We start from the raw sequence: 17,103 nt of genomic DNA on the forward strand, positions 1-17,103 counted from the left end.
GGCACAGCGGGACCGTTACGTGTCGCGTTGCAGCCGCCGCCCGGCGTGTCAGCTCAAGATCCTGCAGCAATCCCGCGCCGTACATGCGGCCGCAGCCGAACGCATTAGCGCGCATGTGCATGCATGATACCGCAGTAGCGCGCATTTGCCCGTCGTGCCCCGCGCGACGGCTGCGGCGCCGCGGCCGGCCGCGCCTCGCGCTGCGGTCACGCCGATCACGTCCTGGTCACATCCCGGCCACGTCCCGGTCACGTTCCGGTCACGCCCCGGTCACCCTCGCTCACCGCGGTCACGCCAGATCACATCGCCCGCAGTGTGGCCGCGTCCGACTCACGTTCGCGGCTCCTCCGCGGCTGCTCCGCCACCGTACGCCGGCCAGCCGCACCAAAGCAGTCACACCGGCGGCAGATCCGCGGCTGCCACGCAGACTACGCTGAGCCTCCGCTCGCCCTCTCGCGACCCGCTGCTCGGCCCGGCCGGCACTGCGCCTGCTGGCAGCGTGGCCTGTTCGGTGCCAGTGCTAGCTTGTCGCTAGTTCACGGCCGCTGCTAGCGCGTCCGCCTTGGCGGCCTGCGCGATCCGCGATCTACAGCCCGATCGGTGTGTCGGCTGGTGGGCGGCCAAGCATTAATAGTGACGTGCTTGGCCGGCGTCCGACAGAGATTACGTACGGCTGGGCCTACGCTGCGGCTCGACATTCTCAGATCGGTGTCGCCGTCGCTACCGCCACTGCCGCCGCCAGAGGACCACGTAGAGCTGCCGCGACCCGCCGGGCAAGCCACGGCGTCCGCCGGCCTGTACCAGGGTTCGTCGGCTACCGGCGCCGGAGATTTGCCCACCCGCGACTCGGGTGGCGTTTGCAGGCGGCATGCAGCGGCGCCGAGTCGCCGGACCCGCGTCTGACGGCCGGCGCCGATGCCGGCCAGGCGTGCGGGGACGGCGTCCCGGAGCCCCTGCGCGCGGCCTTGGCCAGGCGCGCGCAGACCTTCCCGGACGGGCGATATGGGCGGCCTCGTGGGCCGCGCGACTACGCAGGATCGTGCGGGATCACGCCGAACCGTGCAGCGCACGCGCAAGCCCGCGCGGGGCCGCCCGCCGTGCTCGGCCGTTCGGCCATGTGGCCGTCCGCGGGGCTACGAGAGGGGAACAGGGCACGAGTCGTGTTTCTAGTGCATGAGGCCGACAGCGTCGGACCGCGCGAGCACCTCGCGCTTGTAGTCATGGATGGTGCCCGGGAACTTGTTGACCGCGCCGTCCTCGCAGACCCAGATCTGGTCCATGGTGCGGTCGATGAGGGTGACGTCGTGCGAGACCATGAGCACGCCGCCCTCGAACTTGCGGACGGCGTCCGCCAGCGCGTCCAGGCCGGCCGTGTCGAGGTGGTTGGACGGCTCGTCGAGGACGAGGATGTGCGGGTTGGTCAGGCCGAGGCACGCAAAGGCCACGCGGGACTTTTGGCCGCCGGACAGCAGCTGCATCTTCTGCAGGCCGAGCGTGCCGGTGATGCCAAAGGCGCCCAGGTGCCGGCGGTACTCCTCGTCGGACTTGCCCGGCCAGTTCTTGGTCATCCAGGCCACGGCCGACAGGTTGAGGTCCATGCCGTCGACGTGGTGCTGGGCAAAGTAGCCGATGCGCAGGCGGCCGTTGCGCGACACCAGGCCGGACGTGGGCTCGGTGGCCTGCGTGAGCACCTTGAGCAGCGTGGTCTTGCCGGAGCCGTTGGCGCCGACGAGGGCGATGCGCGAGTCCATCTGGACGTCCATGTCGACGCCGGTCAGGACCAGGCGCTTGGACGCCGGGTACGCAAAGGACACGTTCTGCAGCTGCAGGATCGGCGGCGAGATCTTCTCGACCTCCGGGAACCGGAACGTGACCGTGGCGTCCTCCTCGGGCAGCTCGAGCACGGGCAGCTTCTCGAGCTTCTTGATGCGCGACTGCGCCTCGGACGACTTGGCCGCGTTGTACCGGAACTTGTCGATGAACGTCTGCAGGTGCTTGCGGTACGCCATCTGGGTCTCGTACTCGCGGCGCTGGTTCTTGCGGCGCTCCTCGCGGGTCGCGTAGAACACGTCGAAGTTGGACGACCGGTAGTAGTCGAGCCGCTCCGAGTGCTGGTGGATGATGTCGGTGGCGACCTCGTTCAGGAACGCGCGGTCGTGGGAGACGACCAGGACCGTGCCCGGGTATCCCTGCAGGTAGTACGACAGGAACGTGATCGACGGCACGTCCAGCATGTTGGACGGCTCGTCGAGCAGCAGCAGGTCGGGCTTGCAGAACAGCGCGCGCGCCAGCGCCAGCCGCATCCGCCAGCCGCCCGAGAACGAGTTCGTCGGGTTCTGCTGGGCCTCCTTGGAGAAGCCCAGGCCGGCCAGGATCGACGCCGCGCGCGGCTCGGCCTTCTCGGACTCGATCTCGCTCAGCTTGGAGTGCACCTCGACCAGCGTCGTGTCGAGCTCCTCGCGCTCGGTCTCGATCTGCGCGCGCGTGCCGGCCGAGCCGTCGTCGCCGCGGTCGCCCTGCTCGGCCGCCGCGGCCTGCAGGCTGTCGAGCTCGGCCAGCCGGGTCAGGATGCGGTGCTGCTCCTGCAGCAGGTGCTTGCGCCAAACGTCCGCGTCGAGCACGGCCTGCAGCGCCGGCGTGTCGTCGCCGACAAGCTCCTGCTCGACGTGCAGGATCGTGATGTGCTTCGGCACCGCCAGCTCGCGCCGCGACAGCGCCCGCAGCAGCGTCGACTTGCCGATACCGTTCTGGCCGATGAGACCGTACCGGTGGCCGTGCGCCAGCGTCAGCGTCGTGTCCGACAGGATCCGCTGGCCGGCCCCGACGTAGAGGTCGATGTTGTCCAGCTTGATGTCCTTGGACTTGCCCGCCGCCGCGCTGCCCAGCAGCAGCGGGTTGACCTGCATGTAGAACTCGTCGTAGTCCTCCTTGGGCCGCTCGCGCAGCAGCCGCGACGCCTCGTACTCGACCGTCTTCATCGCCCGCTTCTCGAGCTTGGCCGCGATCTTGCGCTCCGCCTTCTCGAGCTTCTTCTTGTCCACCTTGGACTCGACCCGCCGCCCGCCGACCGCCTCCAGGTCCGTCTCGGTGCCGAACAGGCCCACCGAAGAGATCACGCCGCGCTGGGCGCCGATCACCATAGCCTGCTCCAGCTTGCGCACCGTCCCTTGCCGGTCTGCGCCGCCCGCCTTCTCCAGCTTGGCCTGGAGGGTTGCTTGGAACTGTTCCCACAGCCCGGCCGTCAGCTTCTGCACGGCCTCGGTATCGCCGCCGGCGTCGACAAGCAGCTGCCGCACAAACAGCAGCTCGTTGTGGAGGTCCGCCCCGGCGTCCACCGACCGCTCGAGCGCGCTGTCCAGCGTCGACACGTGGTGGTACAGGTACCCGGACGCATAGTCCTGCACGACCGGGTCCAGCTTCGGGCACGCGCCCCGGATCTGCTGCGCAATCGACGGCGCCATGATGTTGTCGGTGCAGCTTGCGTGGAAAAATTTGCGTGCGGCGCACAACGTTCCTGCTGGGATCGTTCGACCGCCGCGCACCCACGCCCCGACCCCCGCCCGCGCCATCGCCTGGGCCTCCGACGCCGCCGCCATCCCGACCAGGCCGCCCGCTGCCATGGCCGCCCTGTGGCCGGCGGACGCGCGGCCGGACGACGACCTGCGCTGGTCCGACTCGGACTCAGACGCAGAAGCCGCCGACGCCGCCGCCGCCGCCGCCGCCACGACGTCCATTCGTCTGCCGCCCCCCGTCTGCCCGCCCGCGCGCGCGCCCAGCCCCGGCATGGCCGACCCCGACGACTGGGACGCCGACTTTGCGTCGCCGCTGACCATTCCGCCGGCCGTGGCCGCCAAACAGACCACCGTCCGCCGCCATCTCGCCGAGATCCACGCGTTTTCCGCTGTCGTGACCGAGATTCGCGCGCTGCTCGACGCGGCGCCGGATGCGGCCGTGCCGGACGACGTCCTGGCCGACGCTGAGGCCATTGTTCTGCTCGCCGACGCGTCCGACCCGGCCGTGCCGGCCTCTCCGCCGCTGTCGCCCATGTCCCCGCCGCCGGACGCGCCCCGGACACCCATCAAGGTCACCAGCCCGGAGCGCGCTGTGGCCGTTGGCCGCCGCATTCTTGAGCAGGTCACGGCCGCCGGCCGCGGGTCGCTGGACGACTCCGCCGCCTGGGTCCCGCGCAAGGTCGACTTTGACGCCGACGGGCTGCCGGGCCTGATCGACCGCGCGCGTCGTGCACGCGAGCGCCTGGCCGCCGCGCTGTGAGTGCTGCTGGACGGGCTGCGCCGTGCGCTGCTCGCGTACGGCTCAATCCGCGTCGCCAACGCGCCTGTATATGGACACTGTACAATACACGTCTACGCGAAAGGACCTGCCACGCGGGCCGGGCGAGAGTGCTTGCCGCCGGCAGCGGCTGCGGGCGCTGGCAGCTGCCTATGTTGCTGGCGCAGCTGGCGGCGTCGGACGCGGGTTACGCGGTTCAGAGCAGCGCCGAGCCGCACGAGCCGCACGTCGTGCGGCGCGCGTGGTCCGTGTAACACCACGTCGCAGCCGTCCGCCGCAGCCGTCCGCCGTAGCTACCGGCGTCTGCTATTGGCCGAGCTCCCTGCCAGCTGTTGGCTTGCTCAAATTACAGGTACCCCGACAGTCCCCGCGTGTGCGCTGCGCGACCGCCGAGGCGTGAGAGATCAGGCGAGCCGCATACTGTGCGGCTCAGATCCCAGGCACCCCGGTCACGAGCCTCGAGCGGCGGCTCCGTCAAGCGTGGCTCCCCGTCGGGCAGGGACGCGTCAGCCCCCAACCGCACGTCAGCCCGGAGGGCAGCCGGAGTCGTCGCCGGCAGCTCGCAGACGCGGCGTGCAGCCTGTGGCACACAGCGGACGAGTCCCCGGCGGCCAGTCCCTCCAGGGCAGGCCGCAGGCGGCCATCCTGCCCGGGAGCCAACCCCCAGGCGAGCTGCCGTCCCACGGCTCGCCCTCAGCCACGCAGCCACTGCGCGGCCGCGTGACTGTTGTTTCGCCGTCCGTGCGCGCCATGGAGCCCTGTAGAACCGCGACCCGACCCGCGGGCGCGCGCATGCTACGCGCGCAACTGTGCATGCATGTCGCAGTAGCCAGCAGTAGCGTGCAGCCGACCCGCAGTCTAGTGCATGGACCCACGCCACATACGCGCGGCGCGAGCCCCAATGCGGCGTCACCCGCAGTCACCCGCATCCCACCCGCAGCCACCCGCAGACCCGTCGCGGACTCCACGGCACGGGCCAGGGCTCGGCGAACCACCTCTACCAAACATCATCGCGATCGTCGTCTCCAGCTTCGCCAGTCCCCCGCGCGGTATCAGGCTGGGCCAAACGGCCCTAGACCCTCGCCCGGGCAAAATCGAGAGCGTGCGGGTTGTCCCACCTCCACAGCAGTCTATGGGCGCAGCAGACGGCGCAATGAACATCAGTCGCGGCCGCGCCAGCGCGGCCGCCGGCGTCCTCGCGGCGGTGTGGGCGGTCGCGCAGGTGCGGCCGCTCAAGCTAATCGTGCAGTGGTTTGCGATCGGGTCCGGGTGCACGCTGGTGGGTCTGCTGTTCGCCGTCGTCTACGTCTACAAGCCGTTCTCGGCGGTGGCGGCCGGCCGGCCCGGCCAGGTGCCGCGGCCGGGCGTGCTCTACCGCGGCCTGCGCTTTCCGGCGTACGCATTTGCGGCGCCGGCGCGGTGGCCTAGCGAGGCTGCCGCGCTGCAGGGCCGCGGCGCGGCGCGGCCGCCGCTGTACCCGCCGAGCTTTGTCGTCTCGAGCTCGCTCGACCTCGTGCTCGAGTACGTCCTGCGCGACTTTGTGCTGTCGTGGTACGGCAGCATCGAGGCCGGCGCTGCGGCGGACGCCGCGTTTCCGGCCGAGGTCGACGCGGTGCTGCGGCACGTCGTGGGCCAGCTGCTGGAGCGCGTGCTCAAGCTGGACCTGGCCGACGTGATTGTGCGCCGGCTGGTGCCCGTCTTCACCAAACATCTGTCGGACTTTGGCCGCGCCGAGACCGAGCTGCGCGGCAAGCACCTCACGCGCCAGTTCACCGAGTCGCGCGAGCTGGACATCGCGCTCGCGGCCAAGTACAACGGCGGCGAGCTCCACCCGGCGGCAGCGCTGCGGTCGCCCGACCCGAAGCTGGCCGAGAAGACGTGGGTGCGCAAGGTGGTGGCTGCGGTCGTGCCGCACCTGCTGCCGGACGCGGACGCGCAGTCGCGCGCGACCGTGATCCTGCTCGAGGAGCTCGTGGGCTCGGCCGTGCTGCTGCCGGTCCTGGCCGAGCTCGAGGAGCCCGACACGTGGAACTCGCTGCTCGAGGGCTACGCCAGCCGCACGCTGCAGGACCGCAAGGCCGTGCAGCGGCTGCGGGCCGCGCTCGACAAGCACGCGCAGCCGGCCGCCGCGGCCAAGGCGCGCGGGCCGGCCGCCATCCGCCTGACGCCGCGCACCGACGAGCGCACGTACGAGCGGTACGTGCGCTCGATCCGCCGGTGCACGCTGCTGTCCGAGGCCCGCCGGTGTCGCTACGACCTGGCCGTGCAGCTCCGCAAGGCCACCAAGACCAACGCGCCCGACGCGCTCTACGTGAACCGGCTGCGCAACGCCAAGCGGCTCATCGACGTCAAGGTCCTCGAGCTCAGCAGCGAGTCGCTCACGCCGAGCAAGCGCGCGCGCGCCCGGCTCGCCCACGCGGCCGCTACCGCCGACGACCCGCGCGAGCGCTACTCGGTCCAGCAGATCCTGCAGTCGGCCTCGGGCCTGTCGTACTTCATGGAGTACATGGACCGCCAGCACCGCACCGTCCTCATCCAGTTCTACCTCGTCGTCGACGGCTTCAAGAACCCGCTCGAGGAGGGCAACGACTCGGAGCCCGACGACAGCGACGACGACCGCGCGCTCGACGAGAAGCGGCCGCTGGCGTCGGCCGAGCTGCCCGCGGCCACCTGGACCGACGCCGACGCCGAGGACATCCGGCTGATCTTCCACTCGTACTTTGGCGACCCGGTCCTGGGCCTGCCCCGCAAGTACCGGGCTGCCGTCGAGGCGTTTGTGGCCACCGAGAACCCGTCGCCGGACGAGTACCGGCGCGCCCGCCACGCCATTCTGCGCGCGCAGAAGCACACGCTCGGCCAGCTCGAGACCGACCTCGACGGCTACCGCCGGTCGGACATCTTCCTCAAGTACCTGACGTCGGCCGACGCCGAGCCCGACCGCGGCACTGTCGAGGACTACCACTCGCTCGAGGACGACAGCGTGCTGGACGACGGCGTGGCCGCCGATGACGACGGCCTGCAGACCGCCGTCCAGCCCGAGGACGACGTCGTCAAGGCTGTGCAGGCCGCCTTTGACGACATCATGCACCGCCCCGACGACGGCTCCGAGACGTTCTCGGTCCAGGCGTCGTCGCCGCGGTCCTCGATCGACTCGAGCCGGCCGACGCTGGACGCCGACGGCCTGTCGGTGGTCACGCGGACGTCGACGGCGGCGTCCGTCGTGTCGACGGCAGCGTCCGTGGCCCCGTCGACGGCCGCGTCGACGGCGGCGTCTGTGGCGCCGTCCGTCGTCCCGTCTGGGACGTCCACGGCGTCCGGCGCGTCTACAGCGTCGGTGTCGCCGTCGGTCGCATCCCTGCCGGCGCTCGCGCCGACCACTACCGCCGCCTCAGCGCTCTCAGCCCTCTCGGACGACGCTGCCAGCCACGTCAGCCGGCTGCGGTCGGACCTGTTCGGCACCGGGGGCGACGACAGCTCGTCCATCTTCCCGTCCGAGTCGGCGCTCTTCGACGAGGTCTCGCACGACTTCTCGGACGACTCGATGTCGCTCTCGTCCGGGTCCGACACCGAACCGTTTGCGGACGTGCACGACTCGGTCCAGCGCGCGGCCCCCGGCGACCTCGGCCTGACCGAGGCCATCCAGCAGATCTCGGCCGACATCGACACGCTCACGAGCCAGGACGCCGTGCTGACGTCGCTGCTGCACAAGGCCGAGCTGACCAACAATGTCGCCGACCTGCGCATCCTGCGCAAGTCCAAGGCCAGCGTCGAGCGCGAGATCCGCCGGAAGGAGCTCCAGCGGCAGCAGTACATGGTCCAGGAGACCGACAACTCGCTCTACGGGCGGTCGCGCGTGCGCATCCAGTCGGCGCTCACGCTCGCCGACAAGAACGGCACCGACTACACGCTGTACGTGATCGAGGTCCAGCGACTGGGCTACGACTCGGCCGTCACCGCCGGCTGGATCGTCACTCGCCGGTACAGCGAGTTCTACCGGCTGCACCAGCACCTGCGGCGCAAGTACCCGGCCGTCAAGACGCTCGACTTCCCCAAGAAGGGCGTCAACGTGCTCAAAATGAGCCGCGCGTTTGCCGACGCGCGTCAGGCCGGCCTTGAGCGGTACCTGAAGGCGCTGATCACGATTCCCGAGGTGTGTGGCTCGCGCGAGCTGCGCTCGTTTCTGTCGTCGGCCAAGACGGCCGATCTCGGCGACCAGCCGCCGCGTCGCGACCTGCGCGGCGCCGGCTCGCAGCTCGCCAACAAGCTGGTGTCGTCCATCTCAGACGGCATGGAGGACATCTTTGGCAACATCATCTTCGACTACGGCGCCAACATTCTGCCCGGCGCTGGCTCGACGCCGCGGACGCCACGGACGCCGTCGACGCCGGCCGAGTCGGCGCGCGCGCCGTCACGCCAGACGGATGCAGACTCGGTCCGCAGCCGCCGCAGCTCGCGCCACGCCAGCGGCGGCAGCGATTCGGCCGCCAACACTAGCTCGTCGAGCCTGTCGCGGCTGGCGGGGCCTTTTGACGACACGGACGAGCGCGCCCGGCAGGGCCGCAAGGCCGTGCAGGTGCCGCTGCAGCAGCTGCGCACAACCGGCCTGTTCGAGAACAGCCCGGACGTGGGCTCGTCCGTGTTCACCAAGCGGCTGCTGCAGCAGCAGCAGCTGCAGGTGCAGCAGCGGCTGTCGGCGGACGCGGCGCAGCCGGCAGACGAGTCGGAGCGCAAGGCCATTGCCGAGGTCCAGGCCGAACTCAACTCGTTCGAGGCCGACGCAGGCGCGTCCGCGCCGTTCATCAAGCCGATCTGTGACCTGTTTCTGGAGATCTTCGACCTCAATAAGGGCAACAACTGGCTGCGCGACCGCGCGTCTGTGGTCGTGCTGCAGCAGCTTCTCGGCGGCACGATTGAGCGCAAAGTGCGCGACCAGATCGATCTGCTGGCCGAGGAGGAGACGGCGATAGCCCTGCTGCAGACCGTGCGCGACAAGATTTGGCCAGGTGGCCAGCGGCCCGACCGCGACGACCCGGCCAACCAGCCCAAGCCGCGATCGGCCAAAGACGTGGCCAAGACGAAGACCGAGGCCGCGTTTCTGCTCAACACGCTGCTGCAGGACATGGCGGCCAAGGTCGTGGGCTCGGGTAGCGCGCGGCACGCGTCGCGGCGGCTGTTTGCCATGCTGCAGAACCGCATTCTGAACGTGCACCTGATAGCGTCCGTTGTGGACGAGCTGTTGTGCGAGCTGTTTCCGGAGGCGCGCGGGCAGATTCTGGCGCGGTAGACGGTGGGCTATATCGAGCGGCTCCAACGCGGAGGCTGCATGCACATGGTGCCATCCGATACATGGTCTGCGGGCGGCTTCACGCCAACGGCCAGATTCCACGGCGGCTACATCTGCGGCTATATGCCACGGCGGCTACATCTGCGGCTACATGCCACGGCGGCTATATCCCTCGGCGGCAATATGCCACATCGGCCATGCGCCACACCGGCCATACGCCACGATACTACGGGCAGCCGCGCGGCGTGCGGCGCAAGCCGCACAGCCGCACACAGTGCGGCGCCCGTCTACACAAATACAACTGACGTGTTCAAATGTACAAAAAAGGTCCAGGACCGCCGTAGAATAAACAAAATGGCTAGCCCACCGAGATCTCGCTCTCGGTCGACGGCGTCTGAACGTCGATCGTGTCCATCTTAATCGCGCGGATCCACGGGTCGTCCAGAAGCTCGACCGCCGATGCCCGCAGGAACGGGTCGCGCTCAAAGCACCGGCGCAAGAACTGCTGGCCCAGATCGCTCAGCTGGTCCGCCGACGGCGGCGTCGGCAGGTACCCGCCTGCGATGTGGTACATGATCGCCCACTCGTTGTCGAGGTTGTTCCACGGGCGCTTGCCGGTGGCCATCTCGAGCACGCAGCAGCCGAGCGACCAGATGTCGATGCTGCCATGGCGGCCGCTCTGCGCACCCGTGATGGCCTCCGGAGACATGTACATCGGCGTGCCCGTGATCGAGCTCAGGTTGGCCGCGACCGAGCGCTGCGCAGCGGCCGCGCTCGAGCCGACCGCGCGGGTCTTGCCCTTCTGTGCAATCACCTTGGCCGCACCAAAGTCGACGAACTTGATCACGCCGAGGTGGTCCAGCAGGATGTTGGCCGGCTTGATGTCGCGGTGCACGATGCCCGACTGGTGCAGGTACGCCAGGCCCTCGAGCATCTGCAGCGTGTAGACCTGGGACACGGTCTCGTCTTCGATCCGGCCGTGCTCGAGCAGGGCCGCCAGTGAGCCGCCCTGGCAGTACTCCATGAAGATGAAGACCTTCTCGCGGTGGACTTCGACGCCGTAGTACTGCACGATGTTGGGGTGCGACAGCATCTCGAGCACCGTCATCTCATCCTTGATCTGCTTGACAATGCCGCGGATCGACTGAGTGTCCTGCAGCCGGATCTCCTTGACGGCCATCAGGTCGCCGTTGTCGAGGTTCACGGCCGCGTAGACCGAGCCGAACGTGCCACCGCCAATGAAGCGGCCCTGCTGCCAGCGGATCGAGACGTTCGACAGCGACGACGTCAGGAACATGAGGTACTGGGTCTCCGAGTTGCCGTCGTCGAGCACCTTGCCGACCGCGCGCTGCTCCTCCTGGCGCAGCCGGCGCGTCTCCTCGATCGTCTTCAGTTTCTCGAGCCACTCGCCGCGCGTGTGGTCGATTGACGACTGCTCGCTGTGCGCGCTGAGCTGCGACAGCGACGCCGAAAACAGCGTGTTCGACAGCTTGTCCTCGTCCAGCAGCTTCTTCTGCTCGAGCTGCGCAGCCAGGCTCGACCGCGCGCCCATGACGTCAAAGTGCGAGGCCAGGATGGTCACGCACCCGGCCACCTTGACGCGCAGCTTGTGGAACTCCTCGTCCGAGATCGAGAGGATGTTGGCGCCGCGCGTCATCAGCATCACGTACTCGAGCGCGTTCACCGACCACTGGAACGTCTTCTTGTCGGATGCCACACAGTCGTCGCACACAAAGCTGACCCACTCGATGCCCAGGTGCGCCAGCTTGAGCGCGCACGCCGACCGCCGCTGCGGGTCCTGGTACCGGATCGCCCGCTGGCCGGCCTCGCGCGCGAAAATGAAGTACTGGTTTACCATGTCCTGGCAGCCGATGCCCTTGCACTGCGCGCGGATCGACGCCGCGCCGTTGATGATCAGCATCGCAAACTTGTAGAACGTCTTGCGGATCCGATTGAGCTCCTTGTCGACGCGCGGGAAATTCGCCCGCTGCTCGACCACGAGCTCGACGTACCGCCGGTCAACCGCGTACAGAAAGCTTTCGCGCGCGAGCTGCAGATGCGCCATGGTGCCTTCGGCCACCAGCCGGATGCGGCCCGGCTTGATGTCCAGCTGGCTCTCGGGCACGTCCTTGTTCATGATCTTGCCGTGCCACTGGATCGGCTCTGGCGGCGACAGGAAGAGCAGATACGATGACGAAGACGCGACCTCCTGGCCGTCCGAGTTGACACATGCCCGCATGATGTCGTGGATCTTGTTGAGGTTGTTGTACAGCGACGGATCGGCAAAAATGTAGATGCCGTCACGCTCGACGCTGGCCGTGTAGACCAGAAAGTGCCCCGTCGTGCGCAGCATCTCGACCACGGGGCCGAAGTGGTCCGCCTCGACCGAGAACTCGCACGCGTTCTCAAAGTGGTTCTCGAGGATGCGCGAGAACCGCAGGAACTTGCGGTGGAACCCGCGCACATGCTCGATTGTGCCGCTGTACCAGCGCTCGAGCACGGCCGCCGTGGGCCGGTAGTGCTCGCGGTGGCCGTCGGCTGCACTGGGGAGGCCCGTGTCGCTGCCGCTGTCGTTCGACAACGAGCCCGAGTTGGTGTGCCGGTGGTGCCGCCGCGTGGGCTGCTCCTGGTGGCCGTAGTGGTCGAGCGACGTCAGCTCGCCATGCGGCCCGCGCAGCTGCCGCTCAAAGTAAGTCACCAGCCGGCCAACGAGCTTACTCGTGAGCGCGCTCATCTGCTCGGCCACCTCCACGTCCGCGCCGTCGATATACGTGCCCAGGCCCTTGAGGAAGTTCCAGTCGGCCTCGAGCAGCTCGGCCTCGCGGAACGACTTGAAGATCCGCCGGACCCGCAGCCCCCCGAGCAGCTTCTTGTGCAACTGCTCGAGGTAGAACTGCAGCCCCTGCAGGAAGACGTAGTCAAAGTCCTCGTCGATCGTTGCGTTAAGCTCCCACCCGGGCTCGGGCGTTGACAGCGACTTGAAGTCCGTCTTGATCTCAATCGCCAGCCGCATCGATGTCTTGAACATGTCGAGCATCTGGTCGATCATCATCAGCGACGTATTTTCGAGCTTGCGCGCAAACGACAGCCGCGTCGAGATGATCTCCTGGATAAGCTTGGTGGGGAACATGAGCAGCGTGACCAGATCGTCGATAAACGACGGCAGCCGCATCTGCTCGAACGTGACCCGGTAGTGGATCGCTGTCATCTTGGTCTTCATGATCAGCGGGTGCAGCGTCGCGAGCACCTTGGACTTGAAGATCTCCTCCATGTTGGACTCCTTGAAGATGCGCTCGACAAACGACACTCCGTCGGCGATGCCCTCCGTCAGCTGCCGCTCGGGCGCACGCGTCAGGTCAAGCGCGTCGTTGCCGATCCACAGCTTGAGCGCCGAGATCTGGTCGCGCAGCGAGTCTGTCACCGTCACCCACGCCACGAGCGCCTCGGATCGCGTGACGAACTCGGGCGAGGCCGTTGCCGGCTTGTCGCGATGCATGGCCTGGTTCGACAGCCAGAACGACTCGACGTCCTTGATTCGGCCGAGGACCTCGGCGATCTGGGTGTCGGCCGTCTTGTCGCACCGGTCCGCCGGCAGCACCTCGAACGCGAGCACGTCCTCGATGACCTTGTCGGCCGATTGCCGCAGCGTCTGGATCACGCGCCGCTGTGCGGCCAGTGACCTGCCGCACACTTTAGCGCGGATCTCCATCCACAGGTCGAGTCTGATCTGGAGCCACCGCTCGTCCTCAGGCTGTTTCTGCGATGTCTCGTTGGTCTGGAGCTTGCGCTTCTCCGACCGCACGACCTCGCCGGTCAGGACAGACGACAGCATGGCCTGCCACTCGAGCCGCTCCTTGTTTTTGGGAACGTCGATGTCTTCCTGCGACAGCCGCTTGGGCTGGTTGATCACGCTGGCGACGCTAAGCGTGTCGAAGTCGAAGAGTTCGGCCTGGAAGTCGTTGCGCGCGGCGAACTCGATCGCCGGCGACGGCTCGTCCTCGTTGTCGCTGTCGAGATGACCACCACCCGTCTGGCCGTTGGCCAGGCTCGACGACGACGAGAATGGCGACATGCCGACTGCGCGCGTGTAGTAGTCGTCATCGGCGTTGTCGCGCACGCGCCGAAAGTACCGCCGCTGGCGGCTCTCAAAGTCGTTCGACAGATGGGTGTGCGGCGTCGGCTGGATGAAGTTGCCGTCGCTGCCGATCTTCGGCGACGACGCCGGCGACAGCGCGGCCGGGTTCGCCGGCACGGCGTGCGCAGCCACGGGGCTGCCCGGCGACGCCGGGCCCGGCGACGTGGACTGCCGCGTGCGCGAGCTCGGCTTGCGGCCGGGCCCAGCCGACGACGATCGGCTGATTGAGCCTGACCGCGACGACGACCGTACCACGCCGGGGTGCTGGGGGTGCCGCGGCGGGTTGTACGTATTCGAGGGCGCGCGCGTTTGGATCGTCGGCCGCGTGGCCGCAGCCGGCGGCACCAGCCCTGCCTTGCCGTAGCTGTTGCCCGCGGCGTGGCCACTGCCGCCCGCCGCATACGGCTGGCCCGACAGACCGACCGGCGACAGCGGCGACAGCGGCGACTCCGGTGAGTCTGTCAGCCCAGCGCCGTCCATCGACGCATGCACTGCGATCGGCGGCGTCAGTTTCTGGCCACTCACGGCCGGCTCGTCTGGACGAGACATCCGGCCTGCTGGCGGCAGCCCCTCACGGGCGCCCGATTCCGACACGCTGGGGATCTGCGCTCAGGGCCTGGGCCCTGGCGGCGACGATGGCGGCGAATCGGCCGCCTGGACTTTGGTCAAGCGGACGCCGTCGGCGGCTCTGCTGGCGGCCCGGAACGACGGATGGCAACGCAACGCGGGTCCGATAGTTTCCGTCGGGAGCCCGACGGCTGGAGTGAGCCTGGGGTATGCTGGAGAGCGTTTGGAGAGGCTGCTGAGGCCCGTGAGTCGTTGCGAATGTGGCCTGGACGCCGTGAAGGATGTTTGGTGAGTCGTCGCTACGGACGTGGCAGAGCTGGCAGCGTGAATAGCCGCGGCGCGGTGCGGCTAGGGCTGCAACCATCACGCCGCGAGTCATATATGCCGCGCCGCACGCGGTCCCTCCGGATGAAGCAGCCGGTGCGTCGCGGCGCCTGAGCGCGCCCCGCGCCGCACGCGCAGTGGGGCTCCGCGTGCCAGCTGGCCGCGACCGGCGCAACGGGGCTGTGTCGGCGGCAGCAGGCATGCTTGCTACAGCCTGCTGTGGCCCGCCGCGGCGGCGCCACGAGTCGCCACAGTAATCTGACGCAGCGCAGCGACTCGCTGCCTGCAGCCGGCTGCGGCCGCAGCAATCGGTCGCAGCAGCGCCGCAGCAGCGCAGCAAGCCTAGCCGGCGGTCTCGCGGGCAGTGGGCGCGTGCGGCTGCCGGAGATCGCCGCCGACAACAGGCCGGCGCTGCGTGCAGCGTCAGGGCTACGGTTCAGGAGCTATCAAGCAGCTATCAAACATCTACCCAGCAGCCTCTCCAGCCAATCGGCCGCCAGCGCCCCAGCAGCACGCGGCCCTCCCTGGCACAGGCATTCTACGGCGTAGGGACCGTCGCCGCGGTCGGACATCGGTGGCCAGCCCGGCCACCGCCCGATCGCCAGCGTCTCGTCGTGTACGATCATTAGTTTACATTATTGTACATGCAGACGGCGACGCCCACCGCCAGCGGGCGACGTGCGCGACCGGCTAGCCGCGCGCGCGCCGCCGTGCCAGCTCGTTTTGGCCGGCCGGCGGCGTCTAGAAGTCGTCGGCGTCGCTGGACAGCTTCTTGAGCTCCCACTCCTTGGTGAACTCGCGTTTGAGCTGTTCCAGTTGGGCAATCAGCATGTACACCGAATTGCGCAGGGCCTCGCGCGGCGAGTAGCCGTCCTCGGTCTGGATGCGCAGGATGAAGTTGGCAAACAGCGGGTGCTCGACCTTGTATGCGGCGTAGATGACTTTGGGGTCTTGCAGCAGCTGCGACCGCAGCAGGTTGCCCAGCGTGTGGTCCTCGCGCTCGAACTTGACGGTGGCCGCGTTCGGCAGCCGAGAGTCAGGCGTGATGGCGAGCCTGGCGTCAGCACGCTCGCCGCAGATACTCACTTGGGCACGCCGTCCGGCAGCAGGAAGAGCTCGAATCGGTCCGGCTGGTTCATGGCGACTGATTTCCGTCAACGCACGGATTCGCGGCTAGTACGGGCTCGGGCGCACGGCGGCGGCGACCTGAACGACCTCGGGTCTCTGATGCGATTGCCGGGCGGCGGATGCGGACAGGGGCCGATGAAAAGTCGACGGTGGCCGGGGGTCGGGGTGAGGTTCAAATTTTCGCGAGGCGTCCCAACACCGGCGGTGGACGACGCGAGCGCACAATCCGCGACGGCGCCCTATTTAGCCTCCCAGAGAGAGTCGAGCCGACTGGGGCTCACGTCAAGATGATAGCACCGTGCCGCGATTGCTGAGAGGTGTGCTGTGGCGAAGCCGGCTGGCCGCGCCCATATAAACGTCGGGCGGTTGACGGCCGTTCGACGGGCTTCGACGCCGCCGACGCCGCCGCCAGCACTCGCGCGCGTCGTATTATGGCGCCTGCCGCAAGGGGAAGCCGCCGGTCGAACGCCGGGGTGTGCCGGGACCAGCCAGGGTCGTCGGGAGATCACACTATTCCGACGAGGGAAATCGCGCTGGACCCTGGATGGCCCCGCCTGCCAGCTCGTGCTAGTCTGCCCGAGCCGCCGACGGGCCTGCAGCTGGCGCCGACTTCGGGTACGCGGCCGGCGTGCGATTGGACGACGCGCCGGCGCCGGTGCTCGCTTGCGACCCCGCTGGCGCCGTGGCGCTGCACGCCCGCTGCGCCCAACGCACTCTGAGCGCTGGCCGTCTGCGCGACGACGATCACTGATGGCACGGCGCCCGGCGCACGCCAGGCCGCGCATGCGCGGCCAACGGCGAACCTGGCGGGCCGAGGCTGAGGCCAGTGCCGACCACCTGCCGACCCCCGGCCGGCCGTGCGAACGCGAACCGGAACGCCGATCCGCGAGACGCGGACCCTGCCATTGGCAGCACAGCTAGCTAGCGCAGCGCCAGAGCACTGGCCGGTATCCCTGGCCGGTGGCGGCCGCCGGGGCTGGGCAGCTGCGGCCGTCCCGACTCGGGGGCGTCTGGATGCCCGGCCGTCTACGTAGCCCCTGATCCACGGCACGCCACAGCGGTGCGGTCGCGCCCGCCTGCAGAGGCGAGCATTGCGTCGCCCGCTCCGGCGCCGTGCCGTGCCGACCGATACCCGTTGCCACTTGCTGCGGGGCGATGGAATCATCGGCGGCGGCGTCGATGCGCGATGATGTCATAAGTGCGCCGCACGCCGCCTTTGGCCGGCCGCACGCGCTGCGGCTGCCACAGGGCCTGCAGCCGCGGTTCGATCCTCGTGCGTGTCGCGTGTAACCTGACGCAGTCGCACACGCGAGTCACGTCCGCTGTGGCTGAGCAGTTGTTGTGACCGGACGGCGCGGCCTGCGTCGCCTGCGCC

General features: G+C 68.7%; 5 protein-coding genes across 5 annotated transcripts; 2 read left to right on the top strand and 3 right to left on the bottom strand.

The window, feature by feature from the left end:
* Positions 1–1,146: 1,146 nt before the first annotated feature.
* On the bottom strand, positions 1,147–3,515 carry V1510DRAFT_420600 (P-loop containing nucleoside triphosphate hydrolase protein). The gene has a single exon (XM_066934474.1). The coding sequence runs from the start codon at positions 3,459–3,461 to the stop codon at positions 1,167–1,169; it is 2,295 nt and encodes a 764-aa protein (XP_066787641.1). The 5' UTR covers positions 3,462–3,515; the 3' UTR covers positions 1,147–1,166.
* Positions 3,516–3,618: 103 nt separating this feature from the next.
* On the top strand, positions 3,619–4,272 carry V1510DRAFT_404276 (uncharacterized protein; the record flags this gene model as incomplete). The annotated part of the gene is made up of 1 exon (XM_066932226.1): positions 3,619–4,272. The coding sequence occupies one exon, from the start codon at positions 3,619–3,621 to the stop codon at positions 4,270–4,272; it is 654 nt and encodes a 217-aa protein (XP_066787642.1).
* A 1,171-nt stretch (positions 4,273–5,443) lies between these two features.
* On the top strand, positions 5,444–9,574 carry V1510DRAFT_404277 (PXA domain-containing protein; the record flags this gene model as incomplete). Its single annotated transcript, XM_066932227.1, has 1 exon — positions 5,444–9,574. The coding sequence occupies one exon, from the start codon at positions 5,444–5,446 to the stop codon at positions 9,572–9,574; it is 4,131 nt and encodes a 1,376-aa protein (XP_066787643.1).
* A 270-nt stretch (positions 9,575–9,844) lies between these two features.
* Positions 9,845–13,964, bottom strand: V1510DRAFT_420609 (uncharacterized protein). Its single transcript, XM_066934475.1, has one exon. The coding sequence runs from the start codon at positions 13,644–13,646 to the stop codon at positions 9,933–9,935; it is 3,714 nt and encodes a 1,237-aa protein (XP_066787644.1). The 5' UTR covers positions 13,647–13,964; the 3' UTR covers positions 9,845–9,932.
* Positions 13,965–14,945: 981 nt separating this feature from the next.
* Positions 14,946–16,106, bottom strand: V1510DRAFT_420610 (DNA-directed RNA polymerase). Its single transcript, XM_066934476.1, has 2 exons — positions 15,687–16,106; positions 14,946–15,654 (listed from the first exon to the last, which is right to left on the bottom strand). The coding sequence occupies exons 1-2, from the start codon at positions 15,737–15,739 to the stop codon at positions 15,342–15,344; spliced, it is 366 nt and encodes a 121-aa protein (XP_066787645.1). The 5' UTR covers positions 15,740–16,106; the 3' UTR covers positions 14,946–15,341.
* Positions 16,107–17,103: the final 997 nt, after the last annotated feature.

The sequence above is a fragment of the Dipodascopsis tothii genome (assembly GCF_038497935.1).
Source record: "Dipodascopsis tothii strain CBS 759.85 unplaced genomic scaffold V1510scaffold_26, whole genome shotgun sequence".
NCBI classification, from domain to species: domain Eukaryota; kingdom Fungi; phylum Ascomycota; class Lipomycetes; order Lipomycetales; family Lipomycetaceae; genus Neoaidaea; species Neoaidaea tothii.

Bases quoted from the DNA above. Each gene is read 5' to 3' on its own strand.
- V1510DRAFT_420610 (XM_066934476.1), bottom strand. From the start codon at position 15,739: ATGAACCAGCCGGACCGATTCGAGCTCTTCCTGCTGCCGGACGGCGTG. The intron at 15,655-15,686 runs GTGAGTATCTGC...TGCTGACGCCAG, and splicing joins CTGCCGGACGGCGTGCCCAA to GCTCGCCATCACGCCTGACT.
- V1510DRAFT_420609 (XM_066934475.1), bottom strand. From the start codon at position 13,646: ATGTCGCCATTCTCGTCGTCGTCGAGCCTGGCCAACGGCCAGACGGGT.
- V1510DRAFT_420600 (XM_066934474.1), bottom strand. From the start codon at position 3,461: ATGGCGCCGTCGATTGCGCAGCAGATCCGGGGCGCGTGCCCGAAGCTG.